Consider the following 22,299-nt stretch of genomic DNA (forward strand, 5'->3'; position numbering starts at 1 on the left):
CTGGGAAATGATCACTGCAAAAACTACAACTCCCATCATATTGTTGGTCTAATCGGATCGAGACCGTTCCGTTAAAGCTACCATGTAATGTTTACTTCTTTGGAACAACGGCGTGTCGTCCTTGGTTAACACTGCTGGAGATCGCAGATGCGGTATCTAATGTCGTATAAATTACAATTTCCCTGCGAGACATTCGTTAAAACCACGGAATCCTATTTGCATCGGCAGTATTAGTGGTTCATCCTGCGGTCCGTGTTCACGATGGCGATGTTCCGCAGTTTTGTGTCTGCTGCTCAGCTCAGGCAGCATCAGCAGCAAAATGGAGCCGCAGCAGCCGCACCTGGGGAAAGCCTGGAGAGCCAGTTCTCCTGTCCCATCTGTCTGGAGGTGTACCATAAACCTGTCAGCATCGCAAGCTGCGCCCATACGTGAGTAAAGGGGCATTTCTTTCATTTCCATTTAGTATCTCTGTTGTCGAGACAAAACATCCATTTTTTTGGGTGCTCACTTTGGCATTGGCATTAATGCATTTACACTTCCTACAGAATGTGCGTTAATTGTAAAGATATTTAATGATGTGCAGAAAAAAAATCACCAATCCCATTGTTTTAGAGGATAGTAGATTAAATCCCGCATAACCACACACACTTTCAATATGAGTTTAATCAAAGTCCCTTTGTATTTATATAGTCTTTGATTTAATAGTTTTATTGAAGATCAATTCTGTAATGTAATTTCACTTTGAAGATGAAAAACTGTTTGCATCCCTTTGTGCTTGCACGACTCCAACATCATGTTTCTTTGTCAGCCTTGGCACATAAAAAAGGATGCCCGATATTGGCATCTTTTAATTTGTTCGTGCATTTTATGAGCTTACAATTTTCTAAAACATTTCGACAAAAATATACATATATATATTAATCCGTCAGTTGGGGTTTTTGAGTTTCGCTTCCCATCTGTGTGCTGCGCAGCAGAGAACAAAGCGACAAAGCTGCGAGCGATTTCGGTTCTTTTGAAAGAATCGCAAATAGGACTGAATCAATCTGAACCGAGTTTGAGTCATCGACTGATGTTAAGTAGGTTTTAATTTGTGTGCGTTGATTGGGAGCACAGTTGGGTTTACTGTAAATAAAATGGCAGTAGTTGATATTCGGTTATTGTGTTTGTAAAAAGCATTTATCCTGGTTGGAGCGGGACACTTTTGTTGCTAAACTTGTTGGTAAGTAACATGAGGAGCTCAAACAAAGCGGTCGTGTTTTTAAGAATTAGAAATACGCTTGACATGGTGCTTACGTGACATTAAAACAATCACTAACCCCCGCCCCAAATTCTGAAATGAATCACTGAATCGGTTCATTAAACAATTCAATCAGGCGAACGTTCGAAAGAACCGATTCACGAAAAGGAATTATATTTTTTGACATCAATACCTGGATCAATACCTAGAGACTGTGTGAAAACACTTCAGGGACATGATGGGGACAAAACGTCAAACAGCAATGTTCTAAAAGTCTCTTACAGCATAAACATGCTCTGTAATATAACAATTTTTGCTGAATTATCTTTTCATGAGGTAATTGAATTCTTAGTAATGTTTACTTTTTTAAGCTATGTTTACGTTAACATTTTACAATGTTATAGCATGTATTATGAACTTACATAAAAAAGGGCGATTGAGTTTCATTTGTGAAAAAGTCATCTGGAAATCACACTGTAGAATGACACATTGACAGTATTGTTACATGTAATTAAGGGAGAATTGAACAAATTGTCATTGAGGAAAACAAAAAATTATGATTTTATATAATATAGAACAGTACGTTATCTAAAATACCCCGCAGTTGCTTATTATGGTAGAATTGGTCGCTTTTTGATCCATGGAGCAGTATGGTTCTCAATAACAATAGATGCATTTAGAGACACATTTGAACTGTCAGTATCTCAGCTACTTCAGTTTTCAGTATATGCAAAAGCATTCACTTTGCACAAGTCTTCACTTTCAGTCTTCACGGTTCATCAAATACAGGCAGCTCATGTTTGGATTGTATTTTTTATTATGTACAGGTCCTTCTCAAAAAAATAGCATATTGTGATAAAAGTTCATTATTTTCCATAATGTAATGATAAAAATTAAACTTTCATATATTTTAGATTCATTGCACACCAACTGAAATATTTCAGGTCTTTTATTGTTTTAATACTGATGATTTTGGCATACAGCTCATGAAAACCCAAAATTCCTATCTCAAAAAATTAGCATATTTCATCCGACCAATAAAAGAAAAGTGTTTTTAATAAAAAAAAAGTCAACCTTCAAATAATTATGTTCAGTTATGCACTCAATACTTGGTCGGGAATCCTTTTGCAGAAATGACTGCTTCAATGCGGCGTGGCATGGAGGCAATCAGCCTGTGGCACTGCTGAGGTGTTATGGAGGCCCAGGATGCTTCGATAGCGGCCTTAAGCTCATCCAGAGTGTTGGGTCTTGCGTCTCTCAACTTTCTCTTCACAATATCCCACAGATTCTCTATGGGGTTCAGGTCAGGAGAGTTGGCAGGCCAATTGAGCACAGTAATACCATGGTCAGTAAACCATTTACCAGTGGTTTTGGCACTGTGAGCAGGTGCCAGGTCGTGCTGAAAAACGAAATCTTCATCTCCATAAAGCTTTTCAGCAGATGGAAGCATGAAGTGCTCCAAAATCTCCTGATAGATAGCTGCATTGACCCTGCCCTTGATAAAACACAGTGGACCAACACCAGCAGCTGACATGGCACCCCAGACCATCACTGACTGTGGGTACTTGACACTGGACTTCAGGCATTTTGGCATTTCCTTCTCCCCGGTCTTCCTCCAGACTCTGGCACCTTGATTTCCGAATGACATGCAAAATTTGCTTTCATCCGAAAAAAAAGTACTTTGGACCACTGAGCAACAGTCCAGTGCTGCTTCTCTGTAGCCCAGGTCAGGCGCTTCTGCCGCTGTTTCTGGTTCAAAAGCACACGCCTGTGCACGGTGGCTCTGGATGTTTCTACTCCAGACTCAGTCCACTGCTTCCGCAGGTCCCCCAAGGTCTGGAATCGGTCCTTCTCCACAATCTTCCTCAGGGTCCGGTCACCTCTTCCTCGTTGTGCAGCGTTTTTTGCCACACTTTTTCCTTCCCACAGACTTCCCACTGAGGTGCCTTGATACAGCACTCTGGGAACAGCCTATTCGTTCAGAAATTTCTTTCTGTGTCTTACCCCTCTCGCTTGAGGGTGTCAATGATGGCCTTCTGGACAGCAGTCAGGTCGGCAGTCTTACCCATGATTGCGGTTTTGAGTAATGAACCAGGCTGGGAGTTTTTAAAAGCCTCAGGAATCTTTTGCAGGTGTTTAGAGTTAATTAGTTGATTCAGATGATTAGGTTAATAGCTCGTTTAGAGAACCTTTTCATGATATGCTAATTTTTTGAGATAGGAATTTTGGGTTTTCATGAGCTGTATGCCAAAATCATCAGTATTAAAACAATAAAAGACCTGAAATATTTCAGTTGGTGTGCAATGAATCTAAAATATATGAAAGTTTAATTTTTATCATTACATTATGGAAAATAATGAACTTTTATCACAATATGCAAATTTTTTGAGAAGGACCTGTAGATGTTATTGAACAAGTCAGACACAGCAATTTGTGCCTATGATAACTGACATGTTTTGGTGCTTCGCTATACTGTGTTTTGTGAGGAGTGAAGATTGTTATCCTAAACATAGATTGCTTTTCACCTGGAGGTCTGAGTAGAGCATTACTGGGAGGAGATTGGTTATCACTGCCTGTTCCATGCTGAAACACCCCGGGACTGCCCTTGCCCCTTTTACTGCCCTTTCAGAAAAAAAAAAAAAAAAAAAAAGGAATTTTTGATGATGAAATTGGAAACACTGTAACCAATTTTTTTTTTTTTTTTTTTTTTTTATAATTGATGCTTAAGCCTGAAAAATCTGACATATTCAAGAACATTCAGAAAAATCTTCAGTCTGAACATTTTATTGAACCTATAAAAAGTGTGCATGTGTTAGGCTGTTTCATTATCATATATGCTTTAATGGCTCATATAGGAGACTATGAAGCTCATACTCAAATATTTAACAACTCGTATAGGAATATAGTGTTGCTCACTGGTTTAAGTGTTATGAAATTCGAGCTCTAATGAGTTTTTTGCAATTACAAAGGGAAGTTGTCACTGAAGCACCAGCACTAGCCTGACAACAGTAAGAGGCACACAGGCTTCACTTGTCGTATGCTTATTTTCTAATGCATCCCCTGCTCTACCTGTCGAATACAGATTAGATGGTTTTATAAGTAGGTAAAAAAAAAACTGTCCGACTCCTTATCTCTGTATGCCAACGCCACCATATGTTCCTGCCAGAGTTACAGGTGAGATTGTAGCATGTTGATTAAACTATAGTTGACCGCCCTCATAAATAATGTGGGCTGGAGTTTCTGATGCTGTCTTTGGTTTTGTGCAGAACTGCCCACACTCATGTAACACATTCATAACACATTCATGGGATGTGCAATGCTGTGGTGCATCTCAAGAGTAGGAGGCATATGCCTGAAGATTTATCCTTTTTAAGCCATTCTTGTTTCCGCTTTCTTTTATTTAAATCAGAAAAGCTTTGGTAGTTTATTTGTGATCTCTGAGTTATTCATTTGGTTTAGTTCCACAAGGATCATGTCAGGTTGACATGAGGATGACTAAATGTCAAACTGAATTTTTTTTTAGTTAATTGTCCTTGTTAGTCCAGTAGTCATAACTGATTTGCTGAAAAGCAGTAAATGTGATTATGATTTGTGATTTATAAACATTACCTCTCACACAAACTCAGTCATTCACACCTGCTGTGGCTCAGTGCTTTTTGACTTAGGGTCACAATAAAACACATCTTTGACAGATAGTGGTCGACCGATATATCTATATTTTGGATTTTTTTAAAATATGAATTAATCATGAATTTAATAGAAGAGCAGTGTTTTAGAGATGAAGATAATTAATTATACCATGGGTTTTTATTCAGAGACACCTAAGTAAATAATTAATGTTATGATTTCCCTGAGAAGTGTAAACACTATATGGCTCTTTGGCACTCTCACAGCATTACTCTGTTTGTTTGAACATCCTGAGACAGCGATGTAGACTGAACCCCAGGCGAGATCTGTTTGTCCATCTAATGGCGCCTACATTTGTTGTATTGTCTTGTATTTGGTTGGTTATGTTTTCCTGGTCAAGTCTTCAGAAAACTTGTTTTTAAAGTAAAGTGCATCAGATGGCTGGTGGAGTTTAGATCTAGACGTTCCTGGTTCAGTCACACATTCAAGCACAACACACGGTGCTTTCTCTGGAGCTAATGAATTATTCACCACAGTTAAATGAGATGCCAACACATGAATCTTGTTGTGTTAAGAATGATCGAGGGGGCACTTAAGGTGAGGAAGAGACAACAGTGAGATGATGAAAGGAACCAGCAGCTGTTGAATGAGCGAGAACTATGAATGGAAGTATAGATTTTTGAAAGCCTTTGCTATGTCTCTTTTACAATTATTGACACCTCTAGAAATTATTAGGAGTAAAATATCTCTGAAGTATATATCCATTTATATTAACCATTTTTAGCACACTATGAACACGCTATTGCCCAGCTATGATTCCCTTAATTATCAAGTAAAACCAAAGAATATAGTTCTGATGTGCAGCAAAAGATTGTTGAGCTTCACAAAATAGGAACTGGCTGTAAGAAAATATCGAAAGCATTGAAAATTCCCATTTCCACCATCAGGGAAATAATTAAGAATTTCCAATCCAAACAGAAAATGTTACACATCTGCCTGGAAGAGGACGTGTCTATATTGTCTTAAAGCAAGGCAAGGAGGATAGTTTGAATGACTGCATGGACTCTCCAAGGATCACAGCTGGATAATTGCAGAAAATAGTTTAGTCTCGGGGTCAGAAGTCCTCAAAAATATAGAAAAAAAAAAAGAAAGGAAAAAAAGAAAACCAAACAGCACCTACATCACCACATGTTGTTTGGGAAAATTTCAAGAAAAATCAAGAAAAGAAAATGCTCTCATCCAAAAACAAACTCCAGCATATTCATTTGCCAGACACTACTGGAAATTCAAGCGGGACTGGGTTCTATGGTCAGATGAAACACAAACACTCCAGATGGGTTTTGGTGCACACAGTACTACAAAAAAAGCACCTCATGTGCACAAGGAAATGTACTGCTGTATCTTTAATTTTGTGGGCCTGGTTTTCTGCCAGAGGTCCATCCATTTCATAATGGATTCTATCAAATAGCAACTGATAAAAAAAAATCAAAACCTGACTATCCCTGCTAGAAATCTTATAATGGGCAGTGGTTAGATTTTCCATCGGACAACAATCCAAAAAACAAAACAAAAAATCAATACAAAAATGGGTCTCTGAGCACAAAATGTTCTGCCATGGTTATCCCAGTTCCCTGATCTGAACCCTATAGAAAATTAGTGGGGTGAACTTAAGATAAGAGTGCATGAATATAGACCTTTGAATTTGAAAGATCTGGGGAGGTTCTGTATAGAAAAAGATCTATGATCTCTTGTCTGGTGATCTCCAACCTATCCAGGCATTATGGGAAAGACTTAGAGTTGTTATCTTGGCAAAAATTATTGAATAAAAGGTTGTTAATAATTGTGGCCAACGTGGATTGGAGAAGAAAAAAACAAACATTTTACTTCAATAAAAGGTTAGGTTTTTGTGAGTTTTTTTAAATAAAAGATCAAAAGGATAAACAATGAAGATTTATTTTCAGAGGCTTCAATGTGAACAAATGAGTTCTTTAGCTTACACTGTGAGAAACATAAGCAAACATTGTAATTGTTACATATTTGGCATATCATCTCCGAAACAAAAATGTCATTATCACAGTATATCATTGATACAGAAGCCTATATCAAAACAACAAGAATCTGAGAACACTTTAAAGGTAAATGAATAGCTACTCTGATATGACACACAGTAGAGGTGGTTGCTTATGTTCAGTATTATTGTTTATTGTTTAGAGAGGTGAACATAGCACAACAAATTACATCATCTTGTCAACTTTCGACTGCAAAACAGGAGCAATAGTTGCCTGCTTTCTTCAAAAGAAAATGTAACACTGTTGACAATATTGAAATGCATACTTTCATAGAGACAACAATGGACCACTGTAGCCTTCAAGGGCCACAGCAGCAGGAGGTAGACTGCAGAGCAGCTCCCAGAACAAATACCACTCCACTTACTGTCATTACTCTCATTTACTATATTTTTCCCTGAGGTGAACCGTGTTCTTATTTTATTCATCTAAAGAAATAGCAGTATTTTTAAGTGTATCCTGTTTGAGTGCAGTATGACATTTATACAGCGTGGTATCCTGTAGGAGCAGGTGCAGTGCAACACCAAAATGTTCATCTACTTTATAAACATTGTTCGTAAATGTTTTCAGCGTTCTGCAACAAATATTTTTTCGGAGTTTCTGGACTTTTTTAGGACCTATATTAAAATTTTCCACATGGCTTCGGCAAGCAGGTGGACCATGTAATGATTGTAATTGGAGGGACAGAGGGTACCACTCTTTTTTTTTTGTTTTTTTTTTTTTTTTTGTATGTGAATATGTGGTGAAAAATGTAAATGCAGTGTGCCCTAATTGAGAGCCATAGGAGCAGAAATGAGTCTGCGCCGCTTATTTTTACATGACCTCATGTAACCCTTCTGGACCAATCAACCAAGCATTTATAAATTCTGCAGTAATTCAGCAACTAGTAAGTTAGATTGTGAATGTGAATACATGAGGAGGACGTGTGGAATAGTGTACTAAATTATACTGTAAATCCTTTTTTTGGACTTGCTAATGGGAATGTAGCCTGACGGTCCTTCTGCTGTGTTGTTTTCTTATTTGTTCTGAGAATCGACATGACTTTCTTTGCTTCTCCTGAATTCCCCCACGACTTGTAACATTCTAAATAAATCAACATTTGAACACAATAAATACGGTATGCAAGGACACTCGATTTTTTCCAAAAGTTAGGCTGCAGATTTGTGAGCAATTATAATGATCGTAAAATGTAAATGTAGAATGTAAACTTTCATGACAGCGTATCACTGCAACATCGCATGACGTGACAACATCTCCAATCATATACAGAGACAACTGTGTAGAGTTTGATTCTCCTGAAACATGCTTTATTTTAGCAATTCTGTTTTGTGACAGAAATTACACACTTCAACTTTAAGAACCCATCAATAACCCCTATAATGCTAATATTTGCTACTTTCTTTGTTTGCCTCTTTTTAAAAAGAATCGATTTCTGTATTCCCCAATTGTAAGTCGCTTTGGATAAAAGCGTCTAAAAATAAATAAATAAAAGCATTTTCATCATTTTCAAACTTAAAATCAGCAGGCTTTTATTTTGGCTTGTTGCCGGCAAGTAAGTATACGTGATTCCGGATTTAACGCCGCTGCTGATTAAAGAGCGTCAGTTAATGAATGTTACAGTTTTGCACTGAGCTTTGAAAACAGCATGGGATAGCCTAGATTTATGCTTTCAGTTTGAAAAGAAATCTTATATAGTAGTTTGTCGATCTAAAATGGTAATTGTGTATTTACAGCTGTCAACCATAGTGCATTTTTTATTTTGGTCGCGCATGCACCCCTGTGGACCACTTATGTGCACTCCTGTATATATGTGTGTGTGTGTGTGTGTGTGTGTGTGTATATATATATATAGGTATATATATATATATATATATATATATATATATATATATATATATATATATATATATATATATATATATATATATATATATATATATATATATGGCTAAAAAAATCATTAAAAATCAACAACAACAATAAAAAAAACATCTTGTTAAAAATAAAACCAGACATGGCGACTGCTTATTTGACCAAAGCTTGAGAGGGCAGATTGCAGTTATTTAATTACAGCATGACATGGCTCGTTGAATTTTTAGAAATTTTGCAGACGCAACGTTTCTCTTAGCAACTGACCTTCACTTCCAGTTCCCTCGCGAGTCAGTCAGTGCTACATTTCAGTGTAGACAGTGATGGAGTGGCTCTTGTTTGGCCCTGGCCCTGGATTCAACGGTACCATTAAACGTGGCGTAAGCCTGGCAGAAAAAACTCTGAATGATTCATTGCTTTTACAGTCCCATAAACTCTTGCCTCATCTGTCAGAAAGTGACAAGGCTGCCACCGCAAGTTCACTAACCATTTTCTGCTGATGCTGCCATGGATTTGGACCCCGTGCTGAGTCACGCCAGCTTGAATGGTGATGGCTAAATGCCTGATAGTCTGATACATCAGCATTTGTTCAGCTATTCAAGGGCCGTTGCCTGCCAGCCAGAGTTCAGTGGTTCAAAATTGTTGTTCTCCTCAGAGGCTTGTGCTGTTACTAAACATTTAGTGGACACTTTTATCCAGTGACACTTATAGTACACTTATTACAGGAGCAAATCCTTCTGGAGAGTCCTGAAAGTAAGTGCCTTACTCAAAGACACAACGGTGATAATTCATGATTCGCTTTTTGTTGGAATCAAAGCAGGTATCTTACTGTTACCAGAAAGCTGGTATCCATATGTTATATGATAATTGTCATGATCATAAAAATAGCATAAACGATTACAACTAATCATGAGAGCATTCATATGTTTTAATAGCAATTCTAAGGTTAACATGAAACTTTTTTTTTAACTTCTGTAATGGGATGTTTTTCCATATGAAACAGTGTATTCAATTAAGAAAGGGGCAGTCTGCAACTTGATATTATGCATTACATCATGAAAAGTGTTTAATATTTTCACTATATGAGATGGATTAAAAGTAAGAGGTTGAAGAATGAGTTACATTTTGATCTTAAAGGCATGATTGTTTTTTTATGTTTTGAAAGAAGTATCTTATGCTCATCAAGGCTGCATTTAATTGATGAAGAAAAACAGTAAAAACAGTAATATTGTGAAATATTATTACAATGTAAAAGAACCGTTTTCTTTTTTAATATATTTTAAAATGTAATTTATTTAAATGATGGCAAAGCAAAATTTTCGGCAGGTATTACTTTATTCTTTAGTGTCACATAATCTTTCCAAAATCTTTATAATTAGGGGTGGGCGATACGACCAGAGTCTTATTTCACGAGATGAGACATTTTATTTCAAATTAATGATTTTAGCAGCAATAACAGAAAAACTCTAGATGATGCCTTTGAATATGATTTAATCATGGCCGGGAGGACCTCATACCAATCACAATGAATCCACCCAACAAAAAGAATACAATAGTTTATAGACCATAGGTACATGGCAAAGATGACACAATTCTTTTCATCATTTTTCTCTAATATAATTGGTTCTTCTTATGTGCAATTCTGCAAACCTCCCCTCTGTTACGGACATAACACATTTGGTTTTTTGATTACTTCAGCTTGTTACTCAAGTCATGGGTTGTTATGGTTATTTTTATATTCAGACAGACTAGTCTAGCAGTCTTGACATGAATCCATTATTGCAACACACTAACTAAAGTGTTGATACATTTTGTTCTCAAAAACATACAAATGGTAGGCCTGCAAGCAAAAGACAGATGTTAAGCCTGCACGGAAGAGGAGTGTTAGTTCTGATTAATTTAAAATTATTAATAAAAAAAAATTCCTTCACCGCACTTAATAAACCCTATTTATATGACCCTTTTTTTCCCCCGTTTAGATGCTGTCTATAGGATATTTGAATCGATTTGACAAAAATTACTGTTTGGTCCAAATTATGAATCCCTTTTCAAAACAAATACATAATTGTGATAAATACGGACTATTGTAAACCGATAATAATAAGAAAACTTTAAGTTAGATCTACCAGCTATGTGATACCACTCTACATGGTGTCTGTAAAATGTTTGTGTCTGTGTGTGTTCACAGTTTCTGTGGGGACTGTCTACAGCCGTGTTTGCAGGTGACATCACCTCTCTGTCCACTCTGCCGTATGCCTTTCGATCCAAAGAAAGTGGACAAATCCTCCAGCGTGGAGAAGCAGCTCTCTTCATATAAGGCGCCATGTAGAGGGTGCAGCAAAAAGGTTAGTCCTTGTGCTTAGACAAATAAATATGAATAAAAAAAAAAAAATACTGGGCATAGTACCACAAGGCGTGTTTCTCTGAACAGTGCAGCTGTCATTATGTAAGGCGTTTACACTAAAACCTGCTTCAGGGACACTATAGCACGACATCCTGGCTCTCCCGCAGGAGCCGTTCAAAACTGTAGTGACAGTTTAATGTTAAATTTAATTTAAAGCAAAACAAGCACAGCCCACCATCTACAATCTGACACACTGAGATGTCCTGACTTGCCATTGCGAGCTTATAAAGACTATTGAACACTTTTAATGTGTAAGTGCTCACTGTTTTGTGTTTGTGTGATATGACACAGCAATATTTTCAGATATTTTAGTTTCATAAAGTCAGCAAAACATGACTGCTGGATTTAAAAATATGACCAGCAAGGTTCACATTTACACAGTTTACAGTACAGTACATTAGAAATTGCAAGTTGAATGCCCTAATTAAGGTGTTATTTGTATTAAAGTGTCCCTATTGTGCTATTTTAAAGGTTCTTAATTTTGTTTTGGAGATATTTTGAAATAGGATTGCATGCATGCAAGGTAAAAAAAAAACTAAAAATAAAATAAATAAAAGTTAATTTTCTAATAATATACACTGCAGCATCACCTCCAGTAACGAATGCTGAATAGTAAATACTTATCCAAGCATTAATGGTACATACATTAGCAGAGCACTACTGTAAATTAGCGATGTAACATTATAGTTTGTAAACCAAAAATCTTGCTCCACACTTTTACTCAAGGTAGTAAGAATGAAAGACCTACAAATTTAGGTAATAATGGGCTGATTAGCAGAAGTATTTCAATACAATAACGTGAGTTAGCTAAAGCTGTGCACTGTGTGGACACTGTATACAACACAAAACTAGTTTTGAACACTCAGTATATATACATTATTAATCATACTTAGAGGTTGTGATCCAGAGGTGCAAGATAGTCCAAATGTTGTCTGCAAATGATGGGAACACCACAAACAGTTTAAGTTATACTGCTGTGGTGTCTGTTAAAATAAATATCAACCACTGTCTCTTTACATCCTCATCCTTTGGGAACACATGCATCATGGTTTTACTTTCTCAGTGCCAAAAACAATGCTCTAATGTCTTCTAGACATTACAACAACACGAACTGAACTCTTCCAGGCCTTAGCTACAACCACAGAGTTTGGGGGCGGGTCAACAGTTACAGGCAGTTCAGGATCGGTTCTTTCTTTTGAGAAATAATAACTCCATTTGTCATGCACTTTGATCTTTGCAGACCTTTTACATTCAAAAGCAGCTATATTACTCACTACATGAAAGGTAATATCCGAAAAAGCATAATAGGGGCACTTTAATCACAGCGCAAGTTACTCACTTTGTTTTATTATGTCCCTTTGAATATCCCAGGTCACCCTGGTCAAAATGCGGTCGCATATTTCATCTTGCACAAAGGTTCAGGAACAGATGGCCAATTGCCCAAAGTTCATGCCTGTGGTCCCGACCTCACAACCCATTCCCAGGTAAGCATCAGTCCAGGGTTCATTTGAGGTCAGGTTGACATAATCATGGAAAAGAAATTTATTTTCCTCTTCAATTACCTAAATTTTGTCATCATCACCTTTTTTTTGTTTTGTTTTTTTGCTCTTGTGAATGTTGCTTGCTAATGTGACTACACTTTGGAAAGGTGCAGGGTTTCAAATGTGTTTGTCAAATGTGTGTATATCAGTTGAATAAATAGGTAATGAAAGTAATGCACATCTGGAAAAGTATGGCACAGCTGTAGTGTAGTGTAACGTAAAAAAAAAAAAAGATCAGGACAATACATTTATATTTTGAGAATAAAGTAAAAAAATTTGTGAATAAAGTATTATGAGAATAATAGCAATATGAGATTAAAATTATATTTATTAAATTATATTTATTAATTATTATTATTTGAAATTACTGCCTGCACAATGCACCCAAGTGATTTCGGGATTCAATATGATAACAAAAGTAATAAATGATGAATCTGCTTTAGTCTTGACTTGTAATGCTATCATTTGCCTCATCCCCAGTGAACGGTTTCTATAAGGGAAAGCTCTTCATGAAGACACAGTCGATGCAATGCAGCATTCGACAAAGAGTTGTGCAAAGGAATGTTCCAGTGCTGGTGAAAACAACTTTGGTTATAAAATAAAAGTAAATTATTAAAGGTGTTCTTTCTCATTTGGCCTTATTAGCTGTGTAGGCCACTAGGCTTTGCCTCTCTTCTTTACGGGATAAGTGTAAGGGAGCTGGAATGAATTTAAAAGTCAGAAATACACGCAAAAAGAATGCTGCTATCACTTTACCAACATTTGTTTTATTGTTCTTAAAAATTTGTCAGTTAATAAAGTAGGAGCCTACTTTAACTATTAGAAAATGTCTTAGCATTGTTTTTTTTGTGTGTGTTAAATACCTGTGAAGAATGGAAGGTTGGACACCACAGACATTTTGCAGTTGTTGTTTTTTTGTGTGTGTGTGTGTGTAACTTTCACACCGTCTCTTATGAAAGGATGGCATTTAAAAGGCATCTTATTTTTGCTAGTGTTAACTTTGTAAGACTGCTACTTCCAGACAGTCCAGGAAGCTGAATATCCAGCCAAAGTGGAACTAACTTTACTGCACAGATTTAACGTTTAAAACTCCACATCCATGCTGCAGGAATGGCATTCTGTTCATTGTGATAATCACACTGTATCTTGTAATAATGTGACTTTTTTTTCTCAAAAGATTTAATATTACAACTATAATGTCAATGCTATGATTTTATTCTCGTAATTTTGACTTTATTCTCAAAATATTACTTCTTTAATCTTGTATTATGTGGTACTAAGGCTTCACAATACAAACATATATTGTTTCTTTTTACTTAGTTTTTTTATCTAAAACAAATCACTGAGTAACTGAGCACTGAGTAAATTATTATTTTTTAAATTGCTTTTTCCCCACATTATTATAGGTGACTCTGCCAACAGTGAAATCTCATTAAAAAATTCTGCTCCATTGTATATGTAACATCAAATATGAAAATATTCCACGATGCAAGATCATCACAGCCAATTAGGACAGTTTCAGTCAGGGCAAACAATACAATTGCGTCAATGGAAACTTGTTGCACCTGGTTTGGACACAGCATTTTAGAATATTTCCTCTTTCTCCCTACATTAAAGAGCAACCAATCCCACAAGTCTCTCTTAGTCAAATGCTGTCTTATGACTCATGCTTCTCTGAAGCACTCAATGCTCTTTGGGACAACAGTTAAAATGCAGCGAAGAGCTTTAAAATATGGATCCAGGACACATTTCATTCTTTACAGATACTCTTTAGACCCACAGCCTAATGGTGTAGGTATACTTAGATCTAGAGATGTCAAACAGATTTCTGACAGTTGAAGACAGACAGAAAGTTTTGTCCAATCAGATGACTCCAGGTTCAGTTATGTGTGTGTGTCTCTGTCATGCTTCACTCTTCCTTTGAAGCACAGGAAGAGCGAGAGGAGGATAAGAATTAATTAGCTCTTCAAAGCAGAGCATGTTGATGTATTCCCACTGTGTCTCTGTCTGCAAAAGTCTTGCATCATGGATGTTTATCATACTCTTTTTGGTAGCAAATATCGTAGAACCATGTAACTAATGCAGACCTTTATGCCACCCTACAAACGTTTCTTTAGTAAACACAGAGACCCTGTTCAATAGTGTGTCCGTGATACTATGACACATTTCTGTCTCAGTGCCCAGTGAGTCAGTGGTTTGTCAGATAGCAGTTTTGTATGGAGGTGAGGAAACTGCTTCAGACTGATTCTTTCCAAGACACCATGTCTGATGATCTAGAACAAACTCAAGTGGGCTTTAGAGGGTTTTAGAGCTAAGAGAATATTTAATTTCAGCATTAATCAACACTCACAACCAATTTTGCTTCCATAATCCGATGAATTTGTGAGCGAATCAAGACAAAAATAAAAATAAAAATTGTGGGTCAGGACTAGGGTATGTGATGTACTGTCTACGATAATATCAAACTTATTGTTTTAATGATGTGCGAGCTGTCATGCCTTGAGAGTATGCACAAAACACACTCTGCATTGTCTAAATATCGTCATACAGAAAAAAAGAAAAGAAAATATTGAGATATCACTTTTCGTCAATATCACACACCCCTAGTCAGGACCTGATTTTATTTTTTGGAAATTGATTTGTTTAAGAAAATTGTCTCTATTACAGGTGGGTTGGATGGGAGAAGTTAAAAAATAAGAAGGCTTGTTGACATCAGTGGAAAAGGGAAGTTGTTTCAGAGGTGGAGCAAGTTATTACAGTTTGATCAAATTTTCTGAAGGTGAATTTTGATTGCATGTCGACTTTAATGAAAACAATCCTTATTTCTCTAGTTCTAATTTGAAAGTAGTGACATCATTATATTTACTTCCTTCAACCTTGTATCGGACACCATTTTTATATATTGTGGGATATCATAAACTTCATTCAAAAATGGACCACTTGGAGGAATCTCGGTAGACAGAATGGGCATTTGATTCAGACTTGCCTTCTGAATACTGTTTGATGAAGTGGCATTAAGATTTTGGGCACAGCTGCACAGACTTTGTCCTCCATGGTACTTACTTGGTACCATGGAGATACAGAACAGTATCTGGTCATGGTGACAGTAAATAGAGACCTTAAGATCCCCTATGCCTGTCTGCCCAGGCCTCATCTATTAATCCAGTTATGTCTCAGTCTGTTGAAGTCTTTTCCATGCTGTTTGCTGATAGCGCTTTGCAAGTCAAATATGAAAAGTCTCCCACTGAGCAAGCAAATGTCTTTGCCAGACCATCAGGGTATTCAAGCTGCGTGGCAGAATTCTAAAAAAGGCAGATATCTGGCTCCCCTGAAAGAAATTATCTCTGGTCAAACACTTTCAGGACATTATTTGTAAATATATATCATTATGTTTAACTTATTGTATTTTTTATTTATGTGATTTATGTAATTCTAATGTAATAGATGCAATTCTTGTTGATATAAAGCATGACAGTGCCGTTCCTGGAAGTAAATATTGACTTCAAATTAATTAAAACTAAAATTCAAGTGAAGTGTTACATTACCCGTAATCTTAAAGAACAACTATACTATTCACCAATAAAAGTGTTGACTCCCACACAACATTGGAAATGACTCAAAGTGTGTCACACTCTTGAAACAACTTGATTTGATTTGATTGGCTAAGTCTTGTGCTAAATATTTTTGCTGAAATCTCATCCTGTTCTTCTTTGCTGACTTTTCTCTTTGATCTTAGTGGAATTTGTAGCTTGCTGATATAATAACAGCAGCACTGAGAAAAATCATTGTAAACAATAAAACAGTTTAGTTGACTGCATTCATGTTTACTGGGTAATTGAACACATTTTGCCTCAAAAGCAAGTTACTTAATATTAATATCATTGTTTATTGGACTTAAAAGTAATATCACCAATGTTTTTGAAATCCCTGTAGAGAAAAGGAAGGAGATGCTGAAAATTGGGCGGTCAGGAATGCCTCAAACAGCTAATGTGAACAGAAGGTTCTTGGCTCATTTCTTATAGACTTGAAAGTTATTCACACAATGTTATACACCCCCTGGTTGCACATTTACATTATTCCTGTGAACACTGATAATCAGTTTGTTACACAAATCTTTTGCCTATTGACTCTTTTGCTCTAGAGCTACTGCTTATTATGTAATAGTGTAGATCTGATACTGGTTTATCAGACCACTTGGTTAAGACACAGTGAAATTCTGTTTTTAACAGCAATATTCCAAACCGCTCTACATTTGTGTGCCCGTACTGTGGCGCTCGCAACTTGGACCAACAGGAACTAGTGAAACACTGCATGGAGAGTCATCGCAATGACACCAACAAAGTGGTGAGTGTCAGTTACCTTACAGTTTCAGGGGTGCCAAGTACCACTCATCGGTCGCAGAGAGGGCATTGCTTGTACAAAATATCTTGTATTGAGAATTAGAACAACAAACTGAAATGAAAATTCTAGCATTTACTCACCCTCATGTAGACTGAAACCCATATGATATTTGTTCTTCTGTGCAACACGAAAGGAGATATTTAGCAGAATGTCAAGTCTGCTTTTCTGCAATTTTTTCAGTGTTTTAAATCAAGCACCAAATCAAGATTTGATCACGGTCCTTGCTGGTAACACTCTTTTCTTATGTTTTATCCTTGAGTATGTCCTGTATGTTCAGCTATGCCTTGGGGTGACCCTAGCTATAAGAGCTCCAACTTCCTGCAGCATCTTCTCCACCGGCACAAATTCTCCTATGACACGTTTGTGGTAAGAAGGCAAATGGCATATACTTTAGATTTGTATATTCTTCATTTTGTATTCTAATGCTCTATATATTCTAATACATATTTTCAAACCACCTTTGCAAACTCCCCTTTTTCTTTAAACAAAATTGCATTTCTTTTAATTTTGTGGTGTAGTCTGATCTGGATGTGTTCGTTTCTGTTTTTATGTCTGCATATGTAGGACTACAGTATTGATGAGGAGGCAGCACTGCAGGCAGCACTGACCCTCTCACTGTCCGAGAACTGAGAGTCTGACATTATATCCTGTACCACAAACACAACCATGTGAAGGATCTTCTCACCTGTCTTGTTTTAGGCTAAATATTTTCATTGTTCCTCTGTTTTTCCTCTCACTCTACCTCTCTTCTGGTCTATATTTCTGAGCTACACTCCAGCTAGATCCTGAAGTACCTCTATAGCTTGTTTGCCAGTTGCATAACAGATGAGCAAGCTTGTTACTTCCTGACAAGGACCTTCTGGTTGGCTGTCATCATCATCAACATTATCGTAACCATCAAAACTACAACCAACAAAACACCGATGTATGCAAAAAGTCAGTCAAAAGAATATAGATAAATAACACCATGCTTGTTCTTGTTGTTCTTCCTATTGTTTTCTGTCCAAATGTGACATAGACCCCAGCGGTGAAGTGAAAACCAGTACAGAATCAGTTCAAAACAGTGCGTCATGTTAAAGCGAAGTTGAAAAGTGAACTATGTTGGGGTTGGCTGTCCTCTCATCTTAAGGGAATACCAATAGAGAATAGAGAGAATGAAAGATTGATCTTCAGCATCCTCATCATCACTCATGTCATCATGTATGGAATGCGGAATACCATCTGCCCTTTTTAATCAAGAGTTGATGTGAATAATTGCACTTGTCACAGTTTTCTACATGTCTGAATTCTAGTATCGTTGTTCTTTTATAGTTCAATAACAGAATATTGACCGACAGGACTGCACACTCTGCTCTTAACTTGCTACAGTAATATTTTCTAAAAAGCATCAGATAAGATTAAAATTTCTATTTTTGGAAAAAAGTTTCAGTTTTAAATGGTGCACTAATAATAAGACGGCAAGCTTCTAGAGGTGTGCTGAAAAGTTTTATCTTTTAATGTATCCATTCTGTTCATCTGTTTCACTTACTAGTGCTGACTTCAAACCCTTTAGGATATTTTTATTTATGGTATTCGGTAATCTTAATTTTGATGCGATGTGAATTCAAGCGATTTGGTCGGAATAAGATGGATTTATTGGGCAAGTTTCTTTTTCTCTCGATCATTTCCCGATAAAAGCTTTTTATTTATCATTCTTGTGCTGCCACAGAAAATGATAGGAATTGTTCGCACACTTAATGATTAACAGGTAGCCAAAGATTGGTTTATTAGCATGGCCTAGTTAGCCTGATGGTTGAATCTGTAATTACATCATGATTTCCATTCAAAATCATGATTTGAATTCATAGTGTATTATGATTAATACCAGCTTCTGCCACGATTCTTGTATTGACAGGCATTCATGTCTACTAAATACAATTATTCCAACGTGACTTGAAAGCAGCATTGATATGGAGAAACTTGAGAACATCGTAACAGGAAGTGGAACAGTGTGTAGTTGTTTTGGCCACAAAGTCATTCAGAGTGCAGACTGGATTTCTTTGGTCTTTTAGGGGTTTCTGTACTTTGTAAGTGTTGAATCTAAGCCTATATACAGTGATGTTTAGAGGAGCATTGGTGTGATAGGGTTAGGTATTAGGGATCAGAATCTAACATCCCTACTTTGCAGACATACCTAGCCATGTCTTTAAGATACACCTTGAGTTGACCGTTAGGAGAAAAACATACTCTACCCAAGTACACAAATGTGAATGCCAAAGCATAGCTCAAAGTCAACATTCTTTGTTTTACTTTCTCTAAAATTATTTAAAACCAAACAAAGTATTTAAATATGTCAAACCAAACATGTTTCCTTGGAAGTATTCAGGAATTTTGGTGTTATTACAGTGTAATAACTTTGTCATTAACAAACCACAGTACTCAGAAAGCGATAGTCACCTTCAAATTTCTGTGCTATTAAACTGGATGCATTGTTATGTAGCTAGCTATAAACATGTTGAGTTTTATCAGACAAGATTCTTGTCAAACTGTTGTTGCATCTTGACCATACTTGACACAAAAGAAAACTGCCCCTAGAAGAATTTATATTGCGAAATTGCATTTACAGTAATGCTGTGAATAGATACTTGTGTTATGAATTGCATTTTGGAATACAACTTGTAAAAATGAACCCTGTGTACTATAGCTAGAATCAGTTGTGTTTGTGTACCTGCATAGAGTATGTTGCAGTGATGTGCTCCAAGCTTCTGAGTTTCTGTGGCACGCATAGTTTGGCAGATTTTTTGATGCTGGTGCATCATTACGCATTTGATATAGATTTAATAACTCTGCCAGATGTAATGGTTTTAATATATTTCGAGCCAATCTTGACAAAAGAGTGGAAGTCCATTATGCCTGCTTGAAAATGTTTTTCAGGTTACCAACTTTGATGATGTTTCAACTTGTGATTCATTTCTGTGTTGCTGAGTGTTTGTTTAATATGTCGCAATAGAGCTATTGTTTTTATCTCCATTTTGTGAATTATTGTTACTTTAGCAAGGTTAAGCGTGTCACAATCATTGTCTAATCTGAAACTCAGTGGCCAGGAATTAAATCAGTTTGATTTCCGTAAAGGTCTGCAGCATGAGAGTGACTCTGCGTGACTTGGAAGAAAGGAACATTTATGAACTTGTGTGATGTGAACAGTTATTTGCTTCCATAAATAGCTTGCTGTCAGTTTCTAATCATTTAGAAAGTTTAATGTGTAATCACTTAGAGTGATCTTTCCTGTATGGTTTTCTTAAAAGCCATAGTAGAGTTTGAATTGATTTCTTTAAAAATAACACTGTGTCCTAATGGCATGACAAAATCTTCCGTGCAAATCAGAGTTTTTGTCTCTGATTGAATTGATTTGTTTGGAGTTATGAGCATTGCCTCTCAGAGTACAATCTCAAAGATGTCGTCTCATTATTACAGTAATTCCGAGCATGAATAATCATCAAATTTGTTCTGATTTTCTTTTGTGTTTTTGCATTTTCACTTTCAGTAATTTGTCACATCTCATTGGGACACAAGTGTTAGATGTCACTTGTCTTTTGATGTACATTTGTACTGAATACAGGGCCATTTATAATTGTCTAAGGCCTTCTGGGTAATGTTGAAATGTCCTTGTTGGTATTTATTAAGAGGCCTGTTAAGAGGCTTATACATTCATAGTAAAAGTGATCACTTTTTTCATCTTTTTTGATTCAATTGTACATAAATGGCAAAACTGCCACATTTTTTGTGGCATATGTTTAAATTTGGATTAAGGTGTAATCACCTTTTCTGCTAAGAAGCATGTTAGAAACATTGCACTTTAATTAACTCGAATGTCTTTTGATGATTGAGTAGGAATTTTGTTCCAGTTATTTAGCGTGACTAACTGCCAAATGTATTTCACAAGAGGCAGATCATTTGTCATGTTATTGTTGTGTGAAAAAGGTAGGTCAGGTTCAAAAACATCAAACATTTTCAGAAACTGGTAATATTGTATTGTTATTAGCAAAAGCATGATGGCAAAAAAAAGTCCTCACCGTAGTAAAAAACTAAGCAGAAAGAAATTTTCAATAGTTTCCAAACAAGTACTGAAAATGTGTTCATTGTATTTGATGGCAATGTGTTTTTCATTGGCTTGTTTTGAGGTTTTACATGGTGTCAGTATTTTATGGTCTTGCTCTGAAAGATTAAGATGAAATCGAAGAGTAGAAAGTAGAAAAAGACAACCGAGTTTCCCAGTATCCTAATGTTTTTACTCAATGATGTTGTTTTTTTAAGTGTCTAAATAATAGTGCTCAAACAATATTCATGTGCACAGCTGTAGCATAGTATGATGTATTTTTTTTTAAGTGAAACTTTTGATATTGTACAACACAGCTCTCCAGTTCTAAAACCTTTGAGAATGACCTTAAAATTAATATTTTTCACTCTTTTTGTATTGTAACATCAATGCATACTGTCACAAACATAGAGAACTTCTACATTTCTTGTGTTGGTTGACAGCTGTCCACCAGAACAACAGAAACAAACAATGGCTGGCTCACATCAAGTTTCATTTCTATATGAAACTTAATGAATGGCCAAGAACTCAATGGAGAACAGCGGCTCATTTTATTTCTGGAACAGTAAACGCTGGACGCTTGAGGATGAAACATCGCAAACTCATGGACGTGTAATGGATTCAGTACTCAAGAATGATGTTATTGAATGCACCCGCTCTGTGGCATCAGACCAGGAAACTTTACTGAGAACCTGTTTGGTGGCTGCAGGACCAGCGATGGTGTTTGCTCAGTGTGATTATGCATTCACAACTATGAATAATAATGAGATAACAGTAATAACAATGCTGATGTTAATGAGGGTGTGCATTTTTGAAGCTGTAATACTGACTGAGGTTTAATAAGATACTTACACAGTGTATTTGTAGCAATTTCCCCCTTAATAAAAACACAGATGCACCCGTCTTTAATGGCGTTATCCTTTGGTGTAAACAGTTTTTCCACAAACAATTTGGAGGAATGTAAGAGATCCTTGGTTTGAAAAAAAAAGGTATATATTCTAACCCAGCAATGGAAATGTATGTTTATTAAGCTGTGCCACCCTATTAATAAAAAGTTATGTCCCCTGCAGAAACAGTTT

The 22,299-nt window shown here is 36.4% G+C and overlaps 1 protein-coding gene across 1 annotated transcript; it reads left to right on the forward strand.

Moving 5' to 3' along the window:
• Positions 1-73: 73 nt before the first annotated feature.
• Positions 74-22,124, forward strand: LOC109071532 (E3 ubiquitin-protein ligase RNF166). Its single transcript, XM_019087974.2, has 6 exons — positions 74-428; positions 10,988-11,144; positions 12,575-12,687; positions 16,974-17,088; positions 17,404-17,511; positions 17,710-22,124. The coding sequence occupies exons 1-6, from the start codon at positions 262-264 to the stop codon at positions 17,773-17,775; spliced, it is 726 nt and encodes a 241-aa protein (XP_018943519.1). The 5' UTR covers positions 74-261; the 3' UTR covers positions 17,776-22,124.
• Positions 22,125-22,299: the final 175 nt, after the last annotated feature.

This window comes from Cyprinus carpio, chromosome A7, assembly GCF_018340385.1.
Source record: "Cyprinus carpio isolate SPL01 chromosome A7, ASM1834038v1, whole genome shotgun sequence".
Taxonomy (NCBI): Eukaryota; Metazoa; Chordata; class Actinopteri; order Cypriniformes; family Cyprinidae; genus Cyprinus; species Cyprinus carpio.